At 52.3% G+C, this 25,471-nt stretch overlaps 2 protein-coding genes across 2 annotated transcripts; one reads left to right on the top strand and one right to left on the bottom strand.

Annotated features, from left to right (window-relative positions):
• Positions 1-960: 960 nt before the first annotated feature.
• On the bottom strand, positions 961-6,396 carry OTOP2 (otopetrin 2). Its single transcript, XM_085304818.1, has 7 exons — positions 6,374-6,396; positions 5,340-5,777; positions 4,705-4,841; positions 4,017-4,075; positions 3,207-3,340; positions 1,863-2,749; positions 961-1,158 (listed from the first exon to the last, which is right to left on the bottom strand). Exons 2-7 carry the CDS (start codon positions 5,743-5,745, stop codon positions 988-990), a joined length of 1,794 nt encoding a protein of 597 aa, XP_085160944.1. The 5' UTR covers positions 5,746-5,777; positions 6,374-6,396; the 3' UTR covers positions 961-987.
• Positions 6,397-9,852: 3,456 nt separating this feature from the next.
• Positions 9,853-19,181, top strand: USH1G (USH1 protein network component sans). Its single transcript, XM_085304819.1, has 2 exons — positions 9,853-10,016; positions 17,779-19,181. The coding sequence occupies exons 1-2, from the start codon at positions 9,853-9,855 to the stop codon at positions 19,022-19,024; spliced, it is 1,410 nt and encodes a 469-aa protein (XP_085160945.1). The 3' UTR covers positions 19,025-19,181.
• Positions 19,182-25,471: the final 6,290 nt, after the last annotated feature.

Raw genomic sequence — 25,471 nt, forward strand, 5'->3', positions numbered from 1 at the left:
AGCCTGCACAGGCTCAAGGATGCAGTGCGGATATACCTTAAGGGCATGGGAGATCAAAATGAGAGGCTGTAGGGTTGGATTGATGTCTGTGTCATATGGCGCTGAAGGTCCTTGCACGCGTTCAGTGTTACAATGAAAATCAATAAATAATTTTGTGTACAAAAATGTTTATATATTAAAAAAGTCATAATCTATTAAAAAAAAAAGAAAAAGAAAATCTTCTGATTATCTCCCAGACCATATTGCCTATATGATCTCTATGGGTCTGGAGCCTCAATTCAGGAAAATTAGGGGAAGAAAGAGTGCTTAAAATGATCTCTTTTCAGGGCCAGCCCATGACCACATGGACAGCCCTTCTGTAGAGACTATGTGCCCTTCTGAGAGAGGAGGTTGCAGTGCACAAACCTGCTCAGCAGCAGTATTGCCTCACTGAAGAGGAAGGAAAACAGTGGGGATTGATACGGGGAAGGGTAAAGAGGGCCAACATAAATGGGCAGTACAGAGAACAGAGATAAAATGTTTCCCAAAGCCTTTGGTGCTCACCAGTTCATTTTTCACATCTTTACAGGGGACTGTTTTCTGACTGGCCATAGCAGAAGTTGGAGTGGTTTCCCTTTCTTTGCCTTCCACACCTGAGTTGGCACATCATACCCACTGGGTCTCTAAGTGCAGGCAGGCACTGACCCTTCAAAGGTGCTGAGCACCTAGTGGAGAGTAAATCAGTGGCATGGAGTGGACAGGCTCGATCAGGGTTTAAGCTTTAAGAACTTGAAACACACACATGCACATCCACACACCAGTAGCAAAAATAAAATCTGGACTATGTTTGGATAATCTTCACTGATAGCGGAGAAGTGCCCCAACACTGCCAGGGGACATGATTCAGGCAGTGCTGTAGACCCCGGGGATATCTAGGCAGTCTCCCAGCCCTGGGGTAGCGAGGAGGTGGATTGGCTGGGGAGGATTTAATCTTTGCAGTAGAGTTCTTCAGGACATGATGTAGACCTCCAGCAAGCTGGCCACTGCATGCATTCGGTAGAAGATCCCAAAGGGCAGGCAAATGTCCACAATGGCCGGCCACATGGAATCACCATAGAAGTTCAGTTCTTTATCATTGTCGAACTGGGGCCGGGCACCAAACGCTGGCATGATCCAGAGCTGTTTGAGGATAAGTGAAAATAACATTGCAGTGAGAAAGATGCATGGTGTAGTGAGCACCTGTAATCACAGCTACTGAGAGACAGGTAGGGCAGGGAACTGCATATTCTGTCTGGTGGGCCCCTGGCTGCTCATGAAATGGAAACTCCAGCTGAAGCTGTCAGTGACCGGTTTCTCCTCACAGCAACTGAGAACAGGGGAGACCTGCACCCTGATTTGGGCTCCTAGGCTGCGGGACTTGAGAGGAATCATGCTACTGTTTTTCAAGAGAACATGGATTTCACTCCAGGTATTTGTCTGCAGCTTGACAGCCTTTTGGGGGAGTGTAAGAGGAGGACTTCATTTACCTTGTTTCTTTTAATAAGCTCTTCTACATCTCTGCTAATATGCAATAAAAATACTGAAACTGATTCTTCTTTTTTACCTACCAATTTTATTGTCTGATACTCCAGTGATAACTGACAGCCTCTATGAACATAGCCTAAACTATCTGTAGCTCCAAGGCAGTTGCTCTTGCTTGTAAGTGATAAGGAAATCAGACCTATCTGCATGTACAGTATAAATAAGTCTGCACCCTGTATTGCGGAGCTAGAAAAAGGACTGTTTCTGCATGGGCCACATCCTTTCCTTCACAGATATTTCTTCCTTGAATTTGCTTCCTTCTGCCCCCACCCTGAGAAACTTTTCTCTCCACATCTACTCACTATGATATTGCTCAGCAGGAGGAACATGGAGATCTCCCTTAAGAACTTCCTCCTCCAGTTCATCTTCTTGGGGCCTGCAAGGGACTGCACAAGCTCGGAAGAATGGATGGCTTCAATGCCGGGGACAGTGTTGGGTGCCGAGGTGCTGCCACTGTCAGGTGCACGGAGGGACACTGCGTTGACATTGACAAAGGTGAGTCCATAAGGATCCTTTTGGTGTGGATCATGTTTGTGGTCTTCCTTGGGGGGTTGCCGATGAAGGCCTTCAATAATGAAGATGTTTTGGAAGGTGTGCTGGGCAATCATCAGGAGGGCATATGTGAGGTTGAGCGCACTGATAGCGTCCCTTGGTGTGCTGGCCACAATGGCCACAATGGAGTAGTAAGAAATAGCATACTGCCCCAAGGCAGCACCCATCAGCAGGGCCACATCCAGGGTCCTGGTTGGGTTCTTGTGGCGATCCATGTCTCTCTTATCAAAGCGGTAGACGACAGAACCACCAATGCAGACAAGAGACATGAGGCCCAGACAAACAATGTTGAAGATGTAGTACATGGTGAGTGCTTCGTTCTTGCTGGGTTCATTGCTGGAATTTACCCGCACCTCGTAGACAATAAGGACTCCCAAACCACTCACCAAGATGATGAGGCCCAATACGATGCCTACAAAGAAGGTCCTTCGAAAGAGCCCAAACTTCAGGTGGTGAATGTGGTGGGAGTGGTGGTCAATAAAGCGTCCAACATTCTTCCACATGACATAAACCATGGCAGAGGCAAAGAGACTGTACTCAATGTTAAAGGGGTACAGCCAAAAATAGCCATTCTTAAAGATCTGGCAGATTTGGCTGTTGCAATTGCATTCTTCAACTGAGCCACTTCTCATTCCCACTGGAACGGGGGAAAAAACACATAAATGCAATGGTATTAAAGCAAGGAGTCAACATTTATTAGTAGCCCTGAAGAACTAGATAATTAGGATCAATGAAAAACAAGACTGAGTAGGAAGGATACAGGAGCATTTTGAGAATGAGGACATTTCAACCTCAGCTTTTTGGTGCTCATGTTCCTTCTAAAGAAGGCTTGTCTCTGTTAGACATGTCAGGTGAAGCACTCTATCTCTTCCCCCCTCTTCCTTTCTTCATTCTTGTACCATATTTACAGGCCTCTCTCCCTTCCTGACTCCTCTGTGATGCAGGTTAGGAAGTGAACGCTAAAATCTGGCTGTTAAAGGGCCCTTGTACTCTAGATAAGCCCTCTGAAAAGGGATAAAACCTGGCCTGCAGAAAAATTTGTACCCCATCGGCTCCATCTTAGGATCAGATGGCTTTGCAGTTGGGCAGGTTACCTTTCATAAGCCATTTAAAGATTTCTTCCGTCACATTTTTCTTCAGCTTTGAATGTGCTTTGTGAACAGACTCATCTGTCACTGCTGACATCCACACTGCTAAGTTTGTAGTCAGTGTCAGCATCAAGCCACACCTGCAGAAGAACGAGACGGTCATAAGATCAAGGCAATGGCAATTGCTTCCATCTGTGCTATAGATGTGCACGTGTTCAGAGAGACTGTGGGAACTGTCTGAAGTGGTGTGAGGACTGTGTGGTAGTTAAGGCTGGAGGTCCTGACTCTAGCCTTGTTGCTCTCTCTGGCCCTTCTCACTCTCTTCCTGCTCTTTGACCACCATGAGAGGATTACATTACGTTACATTACATAATGAGAATCAGGCCTGAACCTGGTTGTTGGTTTTCAAAGAGCCTCTCAAGACGGAACCAATTAATAGATCCCAGTTGGTCTCCAATGGATCCAGCCTTGCAAACGTGGCTGAGATCTTATTTCTTGTTCATTTAGCCTGATGCTTCCCTGCTGCATCACTGCTTTTCTCACAAAAGGAGGTCAGTTATGAATCATTTTGTTTAATACAAATCTACCTGAATAACGCTTGTGTTTTTGAGTTGGATCCCAGCCTTGCTAGATCCTCAGGTGCTTGAGCTAAGATCTAAGACTAGCTGAAGAGAGACTCAGCAGTCTTTAGTTTTGGCCAGCATTAAGGGAGATGGCATTACCCCCCTTTTGTATCTCGGCTACGTGAAAGGGTGCAGCAGGTTTGCAGTGGCCCAGTCCTTCCAGGCCACGGGTGTTCAGAGCACCCGTACTCACCTGGTAACGTTCAGGTGTACGTGGACGCAATCTTTAGCAGAGACCCACAGGAAGTATGTCTGTCAGGGATAAGAAAAGAAATTGTTATTTCAAACAAAGCAAGAGAGCAAAGCTTGCTGCCCCGAGGTAGGGATCTCCCCGCTCAGCAGAGAGCAAGCTGGAGCCTCTTTCACTAAGGTCCAGCTGGGCCCAGCCTGTTAGCCCATAACCCTGGCTGTTTGGACTGCCGGATGTGTTCTGTTCTTCCTATGCTCCTTCTGCCCAGTTCTGCTGCCATTGCTCCACCCATGCCCAGCCCTTGTTCCTATGTAACCTGTCTCTATCTGCCCTATGTAGAGCTGGCTCAGAGCTGGTGGCCCACTGTGTATGGACTGCCTATACAGAAGGTCCCCTGCGCTGCCCTGTCTCTCCTCTTCCCTGTTTCCTCTTCTAAAGGGAAAGGAAGCCTGGCTAGCTGGATCAGAGTTTGGTGCAGGCCATTCTGGTATTAATCAAAATGTCATAGGATGGGAACAACTTTGAACCAATGTCTTAAAGCAGGTTCCCACAGCTGGAAGTTGTGATCAGCTGGAGAAGGAGATGTTTGCCCACCTGCATGAGCTGTCTCTGCAGGGTGAGTTGAGCAGTCTGTGAGACTAGAGCTTCTTCCCCTGTCTCTCTACCCCAAGATAGGGCACAGCCATCTCACCTGGACAATCACGAATATTGCTTGCACAATGGGGTAGATGATTTTGATAGCAGACAGGCAGCTGTAGAAGCTGGAGTAATACCCTATTTTGAACACATCCATGACAAGGCTGAAAATGGCAAATAGGATTAGGCCTCCTGTTGAAGAACCAAAATATCTGCAGTTAGACAGAGGTATGCACATGTGGGCTGGTGCAGACAGATGAAGGGAAAAAGAGGAACTATTGCCATAGAAAGGCTCCGTTTCTACTCCAGTTTTTCCTCTCCCAACACCCAAATTTTCTTGGTGCCAATAGAATCATACTGTAGTTCAGGCTGGAAGGGAATTTTGAAAGTCGTCTAAATAACCAGTCTGTTCTGAACAAGGCTAATGGTTTTTGCAAGAGAAAATGGCAAGGTGGGGAAGGAACCTGGTGCTGTAAAGCACCAAGAGCCCTTGTGGATAAGAAGGGATCTTGCAGTAATGCCAGTGGAGGGAGTAGGAACAAACCTTCTGAGGTAGTGCATGATGCTTAGAGAAGGAAGGACATTATATGGGCACTAGATAGACTTTTCCATTTTACAGTAACTAGTGTGCATGTGAACTGTTCCTCCTGCATTTCACCTCCAGCCCCTGTCCCCACCGATGGCTCCTACCTCTCAGCCAGACAGGCCCTGCGTGGGAGTCTTTGCAGAGGATGGCATTTGGGCACCGGGAGGTGCTGATGAGATAGAAGATTATCCATGCAATGACGATCAGCATCATGACTGTCAGCAGGAAGAACACATCGTAGTCGTGCACCGCAATCTTCTCAAAAGCACCGCTGCTCACCAGCGTGCAGGCCAGTAGGGCTAGATGCACAGCCAGAAGGATGGAGAACATGCGGCCACCCTTTTTCCACACTTCCTTGGAGGCAGGAGGGGAAGAGGGTTGATGAGACTGGTGGCTAAAAGAGGCTGTCTGTCTCAAAGCCAGGCGGCCTTTGTCATCCTTGTGTCCGCAGCCCATGCTGGAGTTTGGGTGTCTGACCTCACTGTCCTTCCGCGTGAGCTCTTCGGTCATGGTTCAGCTAGTGCTGTAGCTGAGGTTTAGCACTGTTGGGAAGAAAACCCCATGAATGTTTCGAATAGCCCAGGGCAGGGCCAAAGCAGGACATGAGATGAGGAAGAGAGGACCTGTCAGAGGAGCAGAGAAGGCTGAGATAGCAAGTGCAGTAAGATGTATGAGCTCATTTTCAACCTTTCTCTCTCCATTTCCGCGAGGGCTGTTTTTCTTGCTTACGATGCTCTCACCTGGGGGAGATCCCAGGTCAGTTTAACAATACATGCCTGTTCTGTCACACAGCGTTTACGTGTTTATTGATGTAAGATACTGGAAAAGCACCAGAAGAGCACACGATCAAATATCCTGGGGCAAATGGCCAATGTGTTTTGATTTCCAAATGCCAAACACAAAGCATTCAGAGAAAACATCGTGCTTCCTTTCTAAGGAACAGGCTGCTGAAAAGTAAGAAAGCCCTGGGAGTCTTTGGAAAAGCACACCATGTTTTATACCAGCTCCTGCAAGGTCATGAGCTATCTCTGCTCCCTCTAAAGCCCGTTGTCTGCCACAAACTTGATACTTCACTGATGCACTATGAAAAACCTGAAAAAAACCAAAGTAACTGTTTGAACTAAGTCATTCCACTCACCTGTTTTGCTGCCTGGAATCCAAATCTCTGCTCTTGCCAGGCTGTCTGAGAAGTTTCCTTTTGCTGCAGCTTGCTCAGCCAAAGAATTTATACCTGTTGGGATGTCTCTGTGATTTATACCATCTCTGGAGCTGACATTGGTGCTTCACGGGCTTCTCGGAGAAACTCACATGATCCATTTTGTGCGATAGCTGATTATAGGGAAGCAGGAGAGAAATGAGGAAATCAGGGTTATTTACCCAGGATGGGCATGAGGTGAGCTTACATCTAAGCACGTCTAAGGTGAGCGAAGCACAGCCTGGACCACTCTATTGCAGTCTTTATAGACAGAGTAAACGCACCCCGACAAATCCATCATCCTGCAGGGACAAAGTCTCTTCCCTTGAGAGAAGATGGTTTAAGCGATTAACACTTTTTTTTGGCTAATGTTCTGGATGTTTTGGGGCTTGGCTTTCTGGTTAGCTGAGTATGGTAAATATTAAGCCTCACCCTGTATTATTTCGTCAGTATGCTCTGAGCCTTCCCCACATACGAACATTTATGAGGAAAAGGAAGAAATTTGCTTTTGTCCTTATTCTGTGCCAAGAGTGGGTCAGTCTTATACAAGGGAGGTAGAGAACGAAGCAGGATTTGGGGCCTGGAATCCATGTTTCCCCTTTGCTGACACACTACCTCTGACTTTTTGGGGTGGGATGATGTTTCCCTGGCCGTGACAGAATCTCAGAGTGGTTAAAGCTGGCAGGGACCTCTGGAGATAACCTGCTCCAGTCCATGCTCAGGCAGGTCCCCTGGAGCAGGTTGGCCTGTGTTTAAGGGGAAGCAAGCAATGTTACAAAACACAAAGCATGTGGGATTCAAATGTTTGCCAGATTGGAGGCTGGGGGGAAACTTCTGCTCAAAATCTCTTTTATCCTACTGTTATATTTCAGTGAGGGGCATGAGGAGACACAGGATGGTTCAGAGTGGATGAGGATCTATTTTCTTCTTTTATGAGCATGCCTTTTTTGGAGATTTCCCTGCAGTTTGCCTCCTCTGTGGCAAGTCACACAAGCAGGGCTGTTCGTGTGTTTTCTCCTTCTCGCTGCTACCTGTTAACCCCAGTGCTCCTTCCTGCAGCACTGCAGGATCTGCCCGTGCTGCCCAGCAGAGACCCTGCTGACCCAGCATCAAACCAGCCAGCGTGGGACTGGGCAGGGAACACCTGGATCTACCGCATGGTCCAGGGAGACCTTCGTACGTCTTTCCTGTACTGCCACCAGCCGGCTGCCACGAGCACTGCTGGGGTCGCTCTGCCTGCACTCTGCTAATCCTTATGGGTTATCCTTTCGGACGAGTGGTTTCTCCTTTCTCTGTCTGTAGCTGTCTCAGCCTTTTCCAGCGGAACCCCAGACTTGTGAGCAGTGAATCTGAGCTGATAATGGTCATCTTTTGCAAACCCTTTTTTTGGAATAGTCTGAGGAAGCCAGAAGTTCAGAGATCGCTGGGCTAAAAAGCACTGATTTATCTTTCTTTGTCCTTAACAGCCAACAACAGGGGAAACAACACTTACTGCCTTAGGCAACGCTCCCAATTGCCCCCGAGAGCCACTACATGAGCACGGTAACAGTAACAAGCTTAATTAGTAATAATACAAGAATCATTAAATAACCTCCGTAATGAAGTAGCGTAGGCATTACTGCACTGCTTTTCATCTGGAAGGATCCCAGCGGCAAGTACCTCCGTCTGGTACATCCCATCAGGACTCGCCCAGGGAGCCTGAGCCAGTGAGCAGCCTGTTGCTGGGAGCATCCCCGTGTGGGGCACGGGCTCTCCTCCTGCTGTGCTTACAGGTGCCCCCAGGCTGCTGGGATGGTGACTCGCTCGGTGTCAGTCACCCAGGGGCTAACCATGGTAACTGGCATGGATGCACCTGGGACTGCTTTTGAGCTGCCCCTCTGCTGTCTTGAGGCATTTGCTTGCTTGAAACATAAGCTGTGTTTCTCTTTCTCTCTTTTTCTTCCCTCTCTCTGTTTTTGCTCGCCTCTCCTTCCTTTCTGTCCCACCACCTTTTAGCTTCTCTCTGCTGCTGTCTTGCAGTCTTTTCCTTTTCTTTCCCCACTCTCTCCTTCCTCCCTCCATCTGCTCGGTCTATCCTTCCCCTCTGCAAACCCAAACCATGCCGCGGGCTGTATACTGTGGCAGGGCCTTGGTGAGGAAGGCAGAGTACAGCCCTGGAGATCTCTTCCCCAGAGCCAGGTGCACCAGAGGTAAAACGCACAGTTCCCGCGGGGCCCGGCTGAGGCACCGCGCGGTGATGAACAGGAAATTCCTCCTCCGTGACGGGGCGTCCCCGGGCTCACGGTTCGCTGTTCAGTGCAATGTGTGGCAACAGTCGTGCGCTTTGGTCAATGGCTGGGCTTGGCTCGGCCTCTCCTCATGGCAGGGGATGCCCCAGGCCTGGGAATCTCGTAAGGCCTGGCCCTGGGAGCATCCAGCCCTCCTGGCAGTCCCTGCGGGACTGGCGCCAGACCTCACTGCCAGAAATTTTGTGCCAGTGTAAAAGAAACTGGACACTGGACACTCTTGTGGTAGAGATCCTAAGATGTGGACGGGCATCTGCAGGGAGAGAAGGGATGAGGAAGGAGTTTTCCCAGCCTGTATGAGTTATCCTGGGTTGTCACAGGTTCCTGTTGCACAATTTGTTGTGGTTCTCTGGAGAGCAGAGTCCAGCGGGCACAGCAGGATAGCACAGGGACAAGGTGGTGGTGGTGGGGGGTTGCTGAGGTTTAGTGACCTAGGGGTAGCTACACATTGCAGTTTTTTACCAGGGAAACCCCCCTCTGAGCTGCTCTGAAATTAGGCACAGCCACCAAACTCCTCTCGGTTGTCTGCCAAAGGAGGAGCATCCCTCCACGTTCTTGCTGTTGCTCTGCTTTAATGGGACTGCAAGGGCTCCATCAGCCCACGTTTCTCCTGCAGTTGTAGCAGGGCCTCATGGCAGAGCTGCAGATCACCACTCGTGATGGGGTAGCTACAGTGGTGGGTGCCTGGGGGGGGGGGGGTGGGGGAGGGATTTGGCCTGGGAGACTTGCTGGCAGTGTGCTCCATTTAGGGGATCTTTCAGCCCTGATGAGCTGTTGCTGCCTGAATCTGTGTCCGTAGCGCTTGGCTGAGATGTTGCTGGCCCGACGCAGTGAGGCTGCTTAATTGGAGTTTTTAATGTGCTGCGGAGCTGGTGCGTGAACAGATTCATTGTGAGGACCAGGCGGGGCTGGAGGACACTTAGGACCCAGGGGGAGCATCAGAGAGCTTTGCTGGCTGGGCTTGGAGGAGTTCCTGCCTCCCGGGCAGACCTTCTCAGGTGTCCTCGTACAACGGGCGCAGCGGCAAGGCGAGCTCAGCCCTCCCGGCAGCTCCCCGGTCCCTGCGCCCATGCCCATCCTCTGAGCCCCCCTGGGCGCCCGCTCCCCCATGTGCTCGCCCAGGGACAGCTTTGCACCATGAATGACCAGTACCACCGAGCAGCCCGGGATGGCTACCTGGACCTCCTGAAGGAAGCCACTAAGAAGGACCTGAACTCACCGGACGAGGATGGCATGACCCCGACCCTATGGGCCGCTTACCACGGCAATCTGGATGCCCTGCGCCTGATTGTCAGCCGAGGGTGAGCATCGGTGTCGGCACGGTGCCTGCTGTTCCCCGGGGGACAGGGTAGCTGGGCCCCTGTGGGCCCCTGTTTCTCCCCTTCTCCACTCACAGGGCAGTGTGGGTGCGGGTGCCCCAGGGGCTGACAGCTTCCATCCCTAACAGCCCCTCTCCTGCCCTCCCCTCTGTTATTTTCTCTCCTTGTGCTTCAAGTCCGATCCAAAGCTCCTGACGCAGCTGTTGATCACTCAGGGTTATCCCAGCTCCTCCCATCCTATAACCATCCCACGGGCTTGCCCCAAACCCTGCCTGCAGCTCACAGGTAAGGCTGGGTCCCCACTGCACCCTCTGCAAGTGCTTTACAGTCCTGAGTCATGTCCTGTACACGGGCAGATCTGGAAGGCTAACACACCAGGTCGCTGCCCGACACTAAAATTGCCCTTTTAAATAAGGGGACAGAGAGAATAAGTGCTTCTTCTATTGCAAGAAATGCTCACAGATGGGGGCAGTGCCAGCTGGCAGCCAATGATGCTTGCCTATTTTACCTAAAATAAGATCTGAATATGTGTCTCAAAGGCAACCTGTTGTGCACCTGAAGCCCAGGAAATTCAGGAGTCTGTGCCTCCTGCGAGCAGATTTGGTTAAGCCCAGTCTCCCATCGGGGATTACTTGATGCTGACTTGTCTCTCTTGGTCCCTCATCTGTGCTGAAAGAAATGTCAAATCTGAAGGTCTCTGGGGCCATAAGCATGGATTTGGTAGGGAGAAGGGAGAGGGATTGAGAGGGCTTTAAATTTTGATGGTGGCGAGGAAACTGGTGGGAAGGTCTGTGCTAAGGTGAGATCTGCTGTTCCTGATTCCTTCCCGAGCAGCGCTGGGCTTGACGGTTCTTACTAACCTCCCTAGGGAGCACATGTCGGCGCTTCCTTCCTGCTCCAGGTAGCTCCTCTGAACGCTCCACCTAAAGGGCGTCTTCAGCCTTGTGCTAAGAAATTAGTGATGGCACTGATTTTTATCCTTTTTTTTTTTTTTTTTTTTTTTTTTCCTAGTATCAAGGAATAGTGCTGGGGTTTGGAGCCTGAAGTCACATCCCACCTCCCTGGAAAGGCTTTGCTGTTCCACTTTGGGTCGGGGCTCAGCTGGGCCATCGGCTCCTGAGCCGGGATTTCCCTGCCTGCAGCCGACCAGGGCTGAGCTGGCAGCTCTCATGCCCCATCGGCTGTGTGTCCGCTGTGCCCGTTCCCACACTCGCGGCGTTTCCTTATGGGAGACGGTTACTCTCCGGTCTGCTGGTGTAAAGCCTCCATCCGGCTCGCCTGGCCTTGGCCAGCTGTATCTCTAGGCAAAGCTCCGTCGCACATTGCTGCCCACCGGATGTAAGGTGCTTTCAGATGCTGGGTCAGAAAGGGTGCGTGTAGCTCGGCTTTGGGAAGTCCTCGGGTGGCTGGTGCAGCAGGAGCGTGCTCAGGAAGGTATGTTATTTGAAGTTCAGCAGAGAGAGGGCAAAACACGGCTTTCATCCGAAGCACGGGCCTTTCGGACTGGCTGTATGCCCCGGGCACGTCCTCCCGGGCGCACTCCTCACTAGCCCTCGTGCTCGCAGCTTTGGGCAGTCGTGTGCCGCTGCCGTGCTCCTCCTGCAGCGTGCCCAGTGCCCGCCGGCCCCTCCGCGCACGCGGCCGCCGCGGCACTGCTGCCGCCCCGCACAGGCCTCTCGGCCGAGTCGCCGCCTCGCCGGAAAGCCCAAGGGCTGCTTTTCTGCAGAGGGGCCCTTTTATAAAATCATCATAAAAGAAAGGTCCTAGCGGACGTGCCCGGGTGCATCTTGGCTGCTGTTTAATTAACAACCTAATATAATTTGCTGCTGACAGGGAAAACAGCCCGGCAGAGGCTTGGTGCCCTTTAAGTGATGAATAGCGGAGCGAAGCGTTCGTCGGGGGCTGCCGGATGAATTTGCATCCGAGCATTCATCTCCGTTTGTCAGATGCTCACCCAGGCCCGGGCAGGGATCAGTGAAGCTTCCTCGCCCCTCCAGTTGGGTCAGCGTGGGGTGCTCTGCTCCGGGGAGCCAGCTTTGGGTCAGCGCTGGCCAGCCAAAGGGTGCGAAACACAGAAGAGCCGCCAAGCCGGGGGGTAGGCACTGTTGGCACCAGAGAGGGGAAGTCGCTCGGGTCCGACCCCCCCACCCCCTGGCAGACCCTTTAATTTTCTGTTAATGCCTCAGATGACATATGCAAAGGCTCCTAAGTCTTGCTCAGAAGTTAAGCTTGCTCTGTGCTGCTCAAGGGCTTGTGGAAGTGTTACACCTAGGACCTAACCGTCGGGAAGCAAGGCAGGGGGCTCGTCGCTGCGCCAAAATGTCAATATAGTTATCTCTGGTCTCGGCTGTCAAAATATTCCTCCTTAGCACGGACAGGCCTGCTCCTCAAGGCAGGAGTGTGCGTGATGGGTACGTAACAGTGTCTGGAGGAGCAATGATGGGAAAGTCTCAGGGGCAGGTGGGCTTTTAAAATGCCAGTTCCTATTTGCCAGCACTTCATGAAGATCTGGTGCCTGGACAAGCTGGGAGAGCGTTCGCTTGGTCTCCATGCCCTGCAAAGCATGGACGTTATGAAACGTCCTGGCGCAGGGAGGGAGGCTGGCCAGGAGAGGCCCTGGGAAAGCAGGGCTGTGCGAGGGACGCCAAGAATGGATGGCGAGAGGGAGAAAAAAAATCACTGTTGATTTCCATGCCTTATTGCAGGCCTGGCTGATGGATATTTAGGATTAGCTAAGCTCTGCCCAGCTGTGGTGAGTGAAGGAGCCTAGTTCATGTGTCCACGGGTTTGGCAACTTGTGGTGTGGGGCTGAAATGCAGAGGGGGATGACAGTGCTGTTGGCGGGTGTGTGAGGGAAGCTCATCATCTCATAAGCTCATCATAAGCTCGTGTAGATCAGGTCATGAGGTAGACTCATTGCTATGTCCAGGTTGGAGCAGGAGAGACTTCGTAACAGCCAGTGCTCTGCCTGTGCCTTTGTGCCACCTTCGGATGGGGACAGAGAGAGGGGCCGGGATGGAGGGGTCAGCAGCGGCTCGTCCTTCTTGTTAGCAACATAAAAAGCCTTTTTCTTCCTCCTGGCTGGGCTCCAGTGAGGGAGACAAACTCAATTAACATGATGGCTGGGAAAAGACAGGCTAATTGGCATTTGGTATTGCAGCTTTTCAAAGGCAGTAATTCTTCAGCACGATTCGTTATGAGCACTGCAGGAGTGACAGGCTTCGGCCCAGGTCCCGTTAGCCACAAGTCTGAGGGCTTTGGCTGGGAACAGCCATGACTTTCTTGCCGTGGAGTGGACCATGAGAGGTGCTGGGATGCATATTCCTGCTAAATAGGGCTGCAGTCAGCTTTGTCACCTGGTGTTCCTTTGCTGAGATGTGCCTCAGTTTCCTGCACTGCAGAATGGGGGTCATGGATGCCTCCTTTTAAGAAGCACTTTGAGTTTTAATTTCAGAGAGATGTGAGGCAGCGCAAATCGTGCACCCCACACAGAAGCAGTGGGTTGAAGGAGGAGATACGGCTCCTGAGGTCAGCTAGGCTGCTTGAGGGAAGGGTTGCGGAGTGGGGTGGAATAAAACAGCAGGTAGAACACGTGAAGGTGATGGACCTCCTTGCCAGCTGATGGTCACCTGGGTGCCTGGAATAGCAGGGTGGCTGTGTCAGTGGGGAGCTTCCCTGGGGTGATGACCTGCCAAGGAGGTGAAGGAGCTGGGTGGAGCTCTATCACAGCTTAGTTGCTTCCAGTACCTGAGCTGACTTCTTCAAGACAGCGTGAGATCTGGCCGTGGTGACATACCAGGCCAATAGACATGCCCCTAGGCACTACTGCTGTACGAATAGCATTAATAATCACTAGTAACACTGGTTCTTGCAATAACTGCCAACTTAGCTTCTTGCTGAAATACGAGAGAGGGAAAGCCCTAAGATGAGCCTAACCTACAGCATCCCGTGCTAGGTTTTTGGGTATCTGAACTTGCTGGAGAAGAACTTAATCCTTGGTGTACCACCAACTCTATCCTGGACAAAACTTGGGATATAAGACCTGAAACTCTGCTCTGGGTCCCAAACTCATCCTTTTCTGCTCATTTCTAGGTTTTGCTTGAGTCATTGCCCCAACTGGCTATGCTGAAACTGGTTGTTTCTCCCAAGGCCACAAATGATTTTTCCTCTTCCTATAGCCAAAAAACATGCTCAGTGTTTTACAGGAGCCAGAGCTACTCTGCAGCCAGCCAGCTCAGAGTTTGAGGGCCTGATCCTTCCCGCACACACATGAGCATGCCTGCCAGGGGATGAGCCAGCCTGTTGTTATCAGAGGAACTTCACACATGTAACCAGGGAAGGACGTGTGTAAGTGTGGATGGATTCCCAGGCTAATTGAGATCCTATGGGAGAAGTGGGGTAAAAGAACGGCAGGAAGGGAGTGAGCGTGCACGTCACAGTGAGAACACAATGACTCAAGAGATGCACATGTCCACTGAAGGGGCTCAATTAACAGTGTTTTTAATAATAATTATTACAAGTGTTGACTCAGCACTTGAAAACGCTTTGAAGTTGAGAAGTGCTGCACTTCACACTTGTTATTAAAATACATCCCCACTTAGTAGACCCTGCAGTCAGCATTTCCTTGTGTGCAGTGCCCTCAAGGTGAAGTTTTGCTTGGTCTGAGCCTTGCTGGAGGGAGGGCCTCATGTTTATTATCAGTGCCAGATCAAATGCATCTGTTTTGCAAGTCACCATTCTTCTTTCCTTCTGATGCATTTTTAGTGCCTCTGTCGGACATTTATGGGGCAAAGGGGCCCAGAGGTCTAATTTTGCTCTAATATCTTTCTAGACAGTGGAAATATCCATGGAGAGCTGGTTTTGGTGCTCTTTCCCCTCACTTATTCTCTGAGGCAATAAAAAGCATGAGGAAGGTAGAGCTTCGCACATGAATCTCCCAAGACTTTGCTCTTTGCCACCCAAACCAGATGGATGTGAAAATGGGCTCTGAGGTGTAGTGTATGGATCAAGCATCCTGCAAGAGAAGCGGTTGGTTTTAGATGCAAGGTTATTTCCAGTGCATCCATTGCTAAATCACTGCCAAAATAAGTCCATATAGTTGTTGGGTCCCTCACAGTGGCCTGGCTCATCTGCCCAGACATGTCTGAGCCAACACACGTGTGTCCATTCAGAGTACGTGTAAACAAATGACTGTTCATGCACCGAGTCCCACCGCCAGCCCCGGCAGTTCTAGTTTCACTGGCTCTTTAATCCAGCTCCATCAATAATTTACTCCTCTCTTGCAATTCATCAAATATTTATCTTCCCCATGAATTTCCCACTGTGGACATGTCCCTATGAGAGTAGGGAGATGGACAGGGAGTTACCTCTTCTGGCAACTTGGCGTTGCCACCGTACTGGCAGCTCTCCTCCTGTACTTCAGCTGCTTCACAGCTCCTCAGTTCCTGCAGTCTCCCCACCCCTTTTCTTCCTAGCACTATTTCAGGCCTCATCTTTGAAGCCCTTCTTGGCTTCAGTGAGAGATGTTGAAGGCCCACGATATGAAGTCCTGCAGGGCTTTGTGTTGTTTTCTTCTTTTTTTCCTTTTTTTTTAAGTCTTAGTTCCTTTACACATTTTTCAACCTTTTGACCAGCTCTTGCTGAATTTGCCAGAAGGCTCAAGATTGTAGAGATACTAAGTTTCTACAAATTTTGTGGAAATAGATGTCTGCTGGAGAGCAACTGCTGATACTCCCAGTAAGGAAAAAGCTGAATGCACCTCGCTGTGGCTATTAAGGAGTCCTGACAGGAAACTCATGTTCTAGAAATAATCTCCATTTTAATCTCTAGATGCTGGTTTTATTCCTTCTGCCATTTGCAGAATCATTTCCTTTCCATATTAGATAGCTAAGACACTTTGGCAAAGCCTGAAAATTGGGAACCAGTTATTACGGAGGCTGCATAGCTCTGCTTAGGCTCTGTCGTTCCCTGAACACCAGTGTTGAGAGCGGAGTGTGGGGAGCTTGGAGCATATGAGGGCTAACGTGCTGGAAGGGGGTGTCACTGGGTCTCACGTATGAACACTGGTGATGAAGGTGTAAAGGAAGGCAGGTGGCAGCAGGGAGAAGTCCCTAGGTCTAGCAATCTTGGCGCTCTCTCACTGCAGCACCTTTTTGCCTCTTTCAAGTGAGATGGGCTGTAGCGCGGAGGATGTGTGGAATTTGGGAGAGGCTTCTGGGCTCTGCTGATCCCAGCCCTTGTCAACACAGGCCTAAAGCAGTGAGGAATAAAATCGCACAGGGCGGATGTCTCAAGGGTGTGTTCCCCTTCCAGACCCCTGATTCTACCAGCGTGTTTACTCTCTTTCTTTTGAAAGCTTAGAATGAGCATCCTGGTGCCTGAGCTGGCTGGACCCTCCTTTAGACGCTTTCTTGGAAGCCAGGGTTTGTATTTGGGTCCCTCACGGCTGAGGGACAGTGCTTGGCTCCTCTAAAGCTCATCAGAAAGGATGGCAAGCAAAAGAGCAGGAGCAGTGCTGAGCTGCAACTCCGGCAGAGCCATGCTCCACTGCGGGCAGTTACTCTTAGTAGTGGTGGAGCTGCACAGCCTTAATAAAAGGCTCTGCCTTGCCCGTGTGTGTGAAGGGAGAGAGCCTTGTTGATAGATACTGCTGCTGGCTGCGTATCATTAGCACACATGCTTGAGCAAAAGCCTGGTGCCAGCAGGGGTGTGAACTATCTCTTGTTTCAGCAGATCATAAATACAGAGGAATGTAAGGAGTGCAGAGCTGCCCCGAGTCCTGGGTTCACGTCTATCCTGCTCCGTGGGCCCAGCACCTCAGGGGAGATGGGAGATGTGGGCAAGCAGTCGTGCCCACAGCAGCTTGCTGGGGTAGGGGCTGACACAGAGCGAGAAGAGCTGCTAATTGCGTTAGCTGAGTGTCCAGCCCTTGAGGAGTGCAGAAACATAATCTCCACTTTCTCTGAAACTAGATTCTCAGGATGTGCTAATACAAACTCACTTCGAGGCATGCAATCGAAACCAAGCATGGTACGGTGAAGAACCCCCACGAAAACCCAACCCCTAGGCCTAGGCCAGCAATTCTGCTCTTATTATCTATTGAAATATGTCCTCTTGTGTCCTGAACTTCCCCACACATGAAAGAAGGGTGGAGGATTTAGTTCACATGAAGACAGAAAAGTGCCGCAGCTGGCGGTTTTCAGAACTAATGCTTAGGATGGCCATTTTTTGGTGGTGTTATCATCATGAGGACCTGGTATATACAGGGGTATTTTGGGATATTTTTCCATGTAATATGAATGAAACCAATATTTGAAGTTGGAATCTGCATAGCATTTAATGGGATGTTTGAGATGTGAAATTTTATAATAAGTTAATAACCTGAGCTGTCATCTGTCCCACATCTCAATTTTGGGCTATTCAGAATCTGACCTGTCTCTCTCCAAAGATGGGTTGGATGCAGGAACGTATCCCTTGGGAGTTACATTCATTTACGGGAATTGCCATAGGCTTGCATGTCAGGCACGTGATTCCATGTCATTGGTACACCCCTCCAGAAGCCTTAAAAGTGAAGTTGTGAGGGCTGGAGGCATGTGGTTTTGTATTTTGAGGAGGAAATGATTCATAGTGCAGGTACTATTCACTTGCCGCTGCACAATTGCAATAACTTGTTCTCTAGGAAATATCTCGATAGAGTCTGTCGAGCAGGTCTATGAACTAACCGGTTCTTTTCCTTGTCTTATAGGGGGGATCCAGACAAATGTGACATCTGGGGGAACACTCCTCTCCACCTGGCAGCAGCCAATGGTCACCTGAACTGCCTTTCCTTCCTCATCTCTTTTGGGGCCAACACATGGTGCCTGGACAACGACTACCACACCCCGCTAGACATGGCAGCCATGAAGGGACACATGGAGTGTGTGCGTTACCTGGACTCCATTGCTGCCAAGCAGAGCAGCCTCAACCCCAAGCTGGTGAGCAAACTGAAGGACAAGGCCTTCCGGGATGCAGAGCGGAGGATTAAGGACTGTGTGAAGCTGCAGAAGAAGCACCATGAAAGGATGGAGAAACGGTACAAAAAGGAGATGTCAGATAATTCAGACACCATGAGCTTCTCTAGCTATTCGAGTAGCACTTTAAGCAAGAAGTTCCAACACATGTCTATGGTGACTTCCCTGCCATACTCGCAAGCCACTATCCATGGTACAGCCAAGGGAAAAACAAAAATACAGAAGAAGCTAGAGAAGAAGAAGCAGGTAGATGGGACATTCAAAATATACGAGGACGGGAGGAAAAGTGTGCGGTCTCTGTCTGGCCTGCAGCTAGGGAATGATGTCATGTTTGTGAAACAAGGCACATACGCCAGCCCCAAGGAGTGGACTCGGCGTAATATCAGAGACATGTTCCTCACAGATGAAGATACCGTCTCGCGTGCCATAAGCGATCCAGGTTTGCATATGGACTCAGCCCACTCGGAAGTCAGCACTGACTCTGGCCATGACTCCTTGTTCAACCGCCCTGGGCTGGGCACTATGGTGTTCCGGCGCAACTATGTTAGCAGCGGGCTCTTTGGGATCGGCCGAGAGGACACTGGCACACTGGGAGAAAGCAACACTGATGGGGTAGGTGTCAAACTGCGGAGTCGCCTGCAGCGCTCGCCAAGTCTCAACGACAGCATTGGCAGTGCCAACAGCCTGCAGGAGAGGAACGCAGAGGAGCTGCCCTGGGATGAGGTAGAGCTGGGCTTAGATGACGATGATGAACCAGACACTAGCCCCTTGGAAACTTTCCTCGCTTCCCTGCACATGTTTGAGTTCATCTCCATCTTGAAGAAGGAAAAGATTGACTTGGAGGCCCTCATGCTATGTTCAGACAATGACCTGAAAAGCATCAATATCCCATTGGGTCCCAGGAAGAAGATTGTGGATGCCATCCAGCGGAGACGGCAGACTTTGGAGAGGCCAGATGTCATTGTAGACACTGAGCTGTGAGTAGGAGATGGGGCTACTGAGCAATTAAACTCTTTAGCAGGTAGAGATGTGGATAATGTAAGAGTCTGTTTTCAACCTACTTGGAAGACTGCAGGTAACTGCAGTGCTTCTGCATGTGGGCAAATTCCTGCTTGTGTGGAAACGATGAGAGTTTGGAAAGATGGCAATAGTGTTAGATCACTACTCAACAGCCCTAATGCAGCTGGGGAGGACATGAAGTTTTGCTTCATAACCTATATGAATGCAAACTGCTCTGTGGTCTGATTCTTCTGAGTCCTTGTAGCTGGGATTTTTCAGCCACACCCATGCTTGTCTTGACTCTTCACCTGTTGAAGGTGTTAGGAAATCAACCATAATTCCCCAGTGAGAGCAGACTGAGGCCAGTGCCCGGTGGCTTTCAGAATACTTCCTCAAATGCTTGAGTTCTTACTCAGACCTTTGGAGATTGCATATTTGAATTTGAGCTATTCTTGCTGTGTTTTTTGGCATTTCCAGGGTTTGGCTGTTTTGGGCCAAAAAGACCACAGGCCTGCCACTGAGGTGAGCGAAAGGCATTAGTTCGGGTCTCCCTGCTATCACATCTGCTGACACTCCAATCCACTGTGTTGTTTCAGCTTTGCAGCCTCCAAATGTCTGTATTTCTTGCTGCTTTTACTGGTTTTCAGTACTGCTCAGTCTTGGATCCCCAGGGTGCTGATAGATTTTTCTCTTTCCCTTTGCAGATAGCAGCAGCAGCAATTTTTTTTTTCATGAACAAGAAACAAAACCAGTTCTAAGTTGCCAGAAAACACAAGCCAGAGACTCTCTTCCTGGGGCAGCTGGATGCCATCCCCTTCAGTTCCTCCAAAATGCCCTCCTGCTCCCTCGCTCTGCTACTTGGCCGTGCAATGCTTTCAAGTGATACCTCTGAGTACCCGCTCTGAGGGGTGATTGCTCAGCTTGGACCGGGCAGCTTCATCCTGCCAGCCTGATGGGACGAAGGTTGCCTGCTCTCTGGAGGAACAGGAATGTGCTATGCAGACAGCTAGGAAACTGCGTAGTCACAGGCTGACAAACCATGCAAAGCCATGAGTGGAAGGAGTTATGTGATGGTATTTTCAAAGGGACCCAAAATAAATAATTACGCTCAGACTTTCTTGAGCAAAGTGGTTGATTTGGGGTTTGGGATAGAGGCACAGAGAAATGGGACATCCTGGCCCCTCTCCTGGTTCTTGGTTGCTTTGGGTATGTTGTTTGATACTGTGTTATCAGGGGTGAGTTTTGATTACCTTGGTATTTGGGTGTTTTGGCTTGAGATATCCCAGCTTTGCTTTTTGCAAGTAGGTACTCAGCAAACCGAATCATGTCTGTCCTCTCCTGAATGAGACTATCTGAAACGAAGATGGTGTTTTGAATGCCTTTCAGTGCCCAAGTCACATAGGCTGTCCTGCAGAGGTAATATTTCTGTCCTACCTCTCCAAGGCACTGAGCTGTGTGAGCAATTTATGCGTAAGGCACCTGGACATTTGCCTCCAGGAGTTTCCTACAACGGTGTGTGGCACCAGAGGATAACTACTGGGCTGCAGTGAAGAGGCCTTTCCAGACAGCCCTGATAATGTCAGTGCTCAAAGTGCAGCCCAGCTCCGAACCATAGGTGTTAGGTATTTTGCACGGACCCATCACCTCCCTCGCTGGCCATTACGCTCGTTTTCCCCAGCTTGCAGCCTCCTGCAGTAGAGCAATACATGCAGAGTCCACAGATGGGTCGTGGGTGGAAGAAGTGTTTCTGGGTGCAGCAGCATGCTGTGGACCTGTGTCCTCACCTGATCTCACGCCTCGGTGGAGACACAGCCCAATGGGAGAGAGTCAACAGCCCTGTGCTGGCAACGGGCCTGTTCAGGCTGTGATGCAAACTACTGGTTTAGACAAGTGCCGCCTAGATTATGTTGTTGCTGGGATGGCTTCAGGTGAGGTAGTAAAGCCGCAAACAAGGCGACTGCCACTAGACAGCCCGTAGGCTGGTTATAGGGGTGCTGAGACTGTAGTGAAGGTAGCTGAAAACTGGACCACAGCAGGAAGCAGCAACGGCTCAAACGACCCCACAGGCCAGGGGATCCAATCTTAGGCTTATCCTACAAGCAGTGAAAGGTCTCCTGCCTCTTAACAAATCTGAGGTGAGTTTTAATTCTTTACTGTCATAATCATGTCCCAGCCTGCCTCATTACAGCGCCTGCAGCCGAGAGCACTAGTCTCACAGTGTGCCCGCCGCCGCAGAGCGGGACCTGTGCTCCCGCTGGTTCCTTGCAGGCAGGTTTGAGCCCTGGCTGTAGTAGAGAGGAAAGTCTGGTCTAACCTTTGTGAGAAATGCTGCCTGCTTTGGTGAGGCATGCGAGCATCCATGGGCATAAATCCTGCCAGTAAGTGGAAGGTTGATTTGTTGTTTCATCTGCAGCTGGAGGAACGTGCTCAGTTACGCATGCGTTTATCTTGCTGTTAATCTAGCCTCACGTCAATGATGCAAACGATAAGGAATAACCTGAGCATGGCAACTTGTGGCGGGATGTGTGTGCTCGCTCCAGGGTTGTCTGCGATCTGGACCACACTTGTCCCTCCTGAGATGTGAAGACTCTTTCCTCCACACACCGCTTCCAGTTCACTTCCCCTGTGCCAGGCTGTCTTTGCCCCCATGCCTCTCTTGGGACTAACTGGAAAACATTTAAGTTAGGCTGCTGCTTCTTTTTTGCAACGCATGTCTCCTGTGCCAGCTCTGGCTTCTTCACCTCCGTTATTAGAGCAGCTGAAACAGGTCCCTATTCTGAGATTAGGACAAGCTCTTCTGTTGAGCCTACAGCCTGCATTTCCACTCCCAGGAGGTCCCCTGCAAGGCGTGTAACCACAGCTGCACAAATGGGTCTTTAAGCAGTTGAGCTTGAACCCTGCTTGTGAGCACCGAGCATCTGCAGCCAGATGTAACGTCTCTCCCAGTGTTCAGCTCATCGAGATGGTGACCGGCAGGGATGACCCAGCGAGCCCTGAACCAGCCTTTCTGGTGGTTGATTGGAGGAGAACAAGTGCATACAAATATATGTGGAATATTTTTACTGTGGAAAGGCTTTAGTGCTGCAGGCTCTGTTTTTTTGTTTTTTTTTTTCTGGTTGCAGAACATGTATTAGCTTGGTGTGAAGCTGTGCAAGTCCTTTCCCCTGCCTGTGCAAGCCCTGGGCTGCGCACGTGAGTGCGTGAAGATGAGGAGCGCCCTTTGCAAACAGTTAGACTTGCTGCCTGTCACAAACGGGGGGCTGGCGGCCCCCTGTCCAGCTGCTCTCCGAACAGCTGGAGCCCCGTCCGGAGCAGCACGGGGGCTCGAGTCCCTGCCGGTCTTTACAACCGCACTGCACCGCCTGCGGAGACGCTCCAGCGTCAGCTAACCACCAGCACTGCGCTGAAGGTTTAAGATCTTTCTGTACCGAGGCAAACCGAGAACAAACATTTTGGCATTTGGAAATGGCTTGCCGCAGAGCGTCGTTTGCCTCCTTTCTCGGGGCACCCGAGGGGATTGCTGCCCCGGTGCTCCCTCCTCTTCCCCTTCGCTCCTGGCTCCGAGAAGTGGTGCTGGCTACGTGCGTTGTCCACGTCCACCCCTGGCAGTGGGTTTGCAACCCCCACGGAGGGCCTGCTGCCCGGCTGCCCCGTGCAAGAGCCCTGCCGGAGCCTCCCGAGGGCCCTGGTTAGCCACAGACGCAGCGGGGAGCGTAAATGCTCACGGCTGCCGGGGGCTCGGGGTTGCGCTGGTGGGGGACACGGTGCTGCCAAACCGCCTTGCGATCGCGGGCTCCCTGGTCAGCTCTGCCTTGCCCTGCTCACAGCGTGGGAATGGCAGAGAGGGGAGCGTTAGCCAGGCAGTTCTGTAAAGGTGCCTCAGGCAAAAGCTGCTCTTAGCTTTTAGAGGTAATTTCTAGAGATAAAAATGCTTTTATATTTGGAATAATTCTTGACTTGATTTACATAACTTTGGGCTTGATTTCTAGGAAAAGTACTAGAAAGTAAACATGCTGAGTCGGTTTCTCAGGAAAAGGCTACCAAGCGCTGAGTTCAAAGCCCTGTTTTGTTTGGTCCCACTCCAAAGCCAGGGCTGGTGGCTCAGCGTGCTAATGTCACAGCTCCCTCTGCCGGGACCCGAACCCCGGGAGCAGCCGTGGACCTGCTGCCTGGCTGGAGCACGAGGCACGGGGACAGGGTGAGGAATTGGGGGTGGCCGCTAGGTCCTGGCCGTGAGCAGGACGCGTAACTTTGCAATTCGCCCCACTTTGCGCTGCCCATCACTCCAGCACAACGGGTACCAGTTTACCCTGGTAATGGAAAAGGAGAAGCAGAGCTTGGCACCCGCAAGGGCCTTTTGCGGGCCAAGAGCAGGAAAGGTTTTCCACCTGGGGGCTGTGGGGCATTGCAAATTCAGTAACTTTCTTTTCGTTTAGGATCATCCAAGCAGTTGCTGATGTCTGGCTGACACTGAGGGAAATAGAGACACCCCTTCCAAATCCTCTTTCCTCCAAAGAACTGCTCTGGTTGCAAATGGATGTAATGATACCCAGGTGCCACAGATCAAGTCCCCACCAAGCTAAGAACGAGCCTAAAACACTGCTCAGCAAAGCCCTGGGGACAACCACGGTCAGCTCTGCGAGCGCGGCCTTGCAGAGCCCAGCACGCGGTCCGGGGCCAAGGACTGTCCCCGGGGCCGGGCTCTGGAGGCGGCTCTCGGAGGCGCCGGGAGAAAGCGCTCGCGCTTCTGGGCAGCGCGCGCTGCCGGGCCGCACATCCCCGGCTTGGTCTCGGTTCTGACTGGGACATCTCCCACGAAACGTGCCGATGGGGCTCATGCTGGGCAGGCTAGTGAACACCCCCGGGTGCCAGGGGCTCTTCCCAGAAGCCGGTGACCCTGGTGGGTGCCTTGGCTGGGTGCCGGGGCGTTTTGGGATGGAGGTGGCGGATGCCGGGATTGGCCCCGGTGCCACGGCACCTGCCCCTGCTCCGTGCACGGGGAGCTTGCGGGTGCTAATTGCATCTCCGCTGTGGCCGAGAACAACACGCTCCCGCTGGAGCGGGCTCTTGTGAAAGCGGGGTGGAGGCCGGCCCTGGCACACCCCGAAATACCCTTTCAAACAGAAACCGTATCAGGCAGCAGCTTCCTCCAGCCCGGTGCTGCCCTCAGCCAAGCGCCAGCCCCGCTGGGCAGCCGGGACCCAGCGCCGTCCCCACGGGCGCAGCAGGAAAGCCCTTGCAGCGCGTGCTAGCCCGGCGGGCTCGGCAAAGAGAGGAGGGCGTCCTCGCCCGCGTGCCGAGCGGCCCCCGAGCGCGGCGTGCTGTTACTCCTGTGCCTTTCCCTCCCCGTCTTTAGTTGGGATCCCTGGGGAGCTGGGCTGCAGCCTTGATGAGGGAAAAAGCAGGTGAGGTTTTAGGGGCCGAGCGGGGGATTGCTGGGCCGTGCAGCGGTGCTGGAGACGCTGGTACGCAGGGGCCGAGCGGGTGCTGCAATAGCCCCGCTTGGCACCCGGGTACCGCAGCCGCGGGCGGCCGTCGAGCATCCCGCAGCGGATTCGCGTCCTGGCCGGGCGACTGCAGCCCGCAGCGGGGCCGCGGGAGAGGCAGGCGGCTGGACCGCAGCGAGCGGGGGGCAGCGGGAAGGAGGCCGCAGAGCGCCGTCCTGCCTGCCGGCTTTGCCTTCGCCTGCACGCGCCCCCGACGCGGCTCGGCGCCAGCCCGGGTGCAGCCTGACGTAGCACCCGCTGCGTCGGGGCCGGGGCCGGGCCGGCGGGCACGGGGCTGAGCGGCGCGGGAGCAGGAGGCCGGGCTGGGTGCAGCCCCTTGCACGCAGCTTTGGCGCTGGCTTTTGGGCCCCTTTGCAGCTCATTCCCAAAGCTAAACCAGCGCCGGGGCCCGGTGTCGGGCCGGCGCACGTGCCGCCTGACTCACCGCGGCGCTTCCTCCCGCGGAGCCGGCGCCTGCAGCGGCGAGGGCCGCCGGCTCGCCGTGGCGCCCCGGAGCGCCGGCCTGGCCCCGAGGCCGCGATCCCGGCTTTGCTTGTTATCTTCCAGCCTCCAGCTTTTTTGGAGGTCTGGGAACAGCCTTCCTACGGCTCCTCTTGGCTCTGCACCTTCCAGGTCCCGCCACGCGCTGCCGGCGGGGGGGGGAGGCGACCCAGGGACCGTCCAGGTCCCTGCACGAGCCCTGCAGCGGCACCGAAGCCCCGACGCCGGGAAGGTTTCCGCGGGGCTTTCCCGCGGCTCTCCCGCGCCGGCCCCGTCCGCCCGCGCTGCCCGAGCCGCTATAGCCGGGGCCGAGTCCAAGCCTCTCCCCAGCGCTGCTTCAATAACGGAGCTAACGAGAGCCGCTGTCAACACGTCTGCAGCCTCCCGGCCGGGGCCGCGCAAGGGCGAACCGCGGCGCCGCGGCCGAGGCGCCCGGGAGGAG

This window comes from Rhea americana, unplaced genomic scaffold (assembly GCF_003343005.1).
Source record: "Rhea americana isolate MKP2758 unplaced genomic scaffold, rheAme1 scaffold_21, whole genome shotgun sequence".
Lineage (NCBI taxonomy): Eukaryota > Metazoa > Chordata > Aves > Rheiformes > Rheidae > Rhea > Rhea americana.

Bases quoted from the DNA above. Each gene is read 5' to 3' on its own strand.
- OTOP2 (XM_085304818.1), bottom strand. From the start codon at position 5,745: ATGACCGAAGAGCTCACGCGGAAGGACAGTGAGGTCAGACACCCAAAC. The intron at 4,842-5,339 runs GTAGGAGCCATC...GTTCTTCAACAG, and splicing joins AGGGCCTGTCTGGCTGAGAG to GAGGCCTAATCCTATTTGCC. The intron at 2,750-3,206 runs GTAACCTGCCCA...CCCCCGTTCCAG, and splicing joins CTTTAAATGGCTTATGAAAG to TGGGAATGAGAAGTGGCTCA.
- USH1G (XM_085304819.1), top strand. From the start codon at position 9,853: ATGAATGACCAGTACCACCGAGCAGCCCGGGATGGCTACCTGGACCTC. The intron at 10,017-17,778 runs GTGAGCATCGGT...CTTGTCTTATAG, and splicing joins CGCCTGATTGTCAGCCGAGG to GGGGGATCCAGACAAATGTG.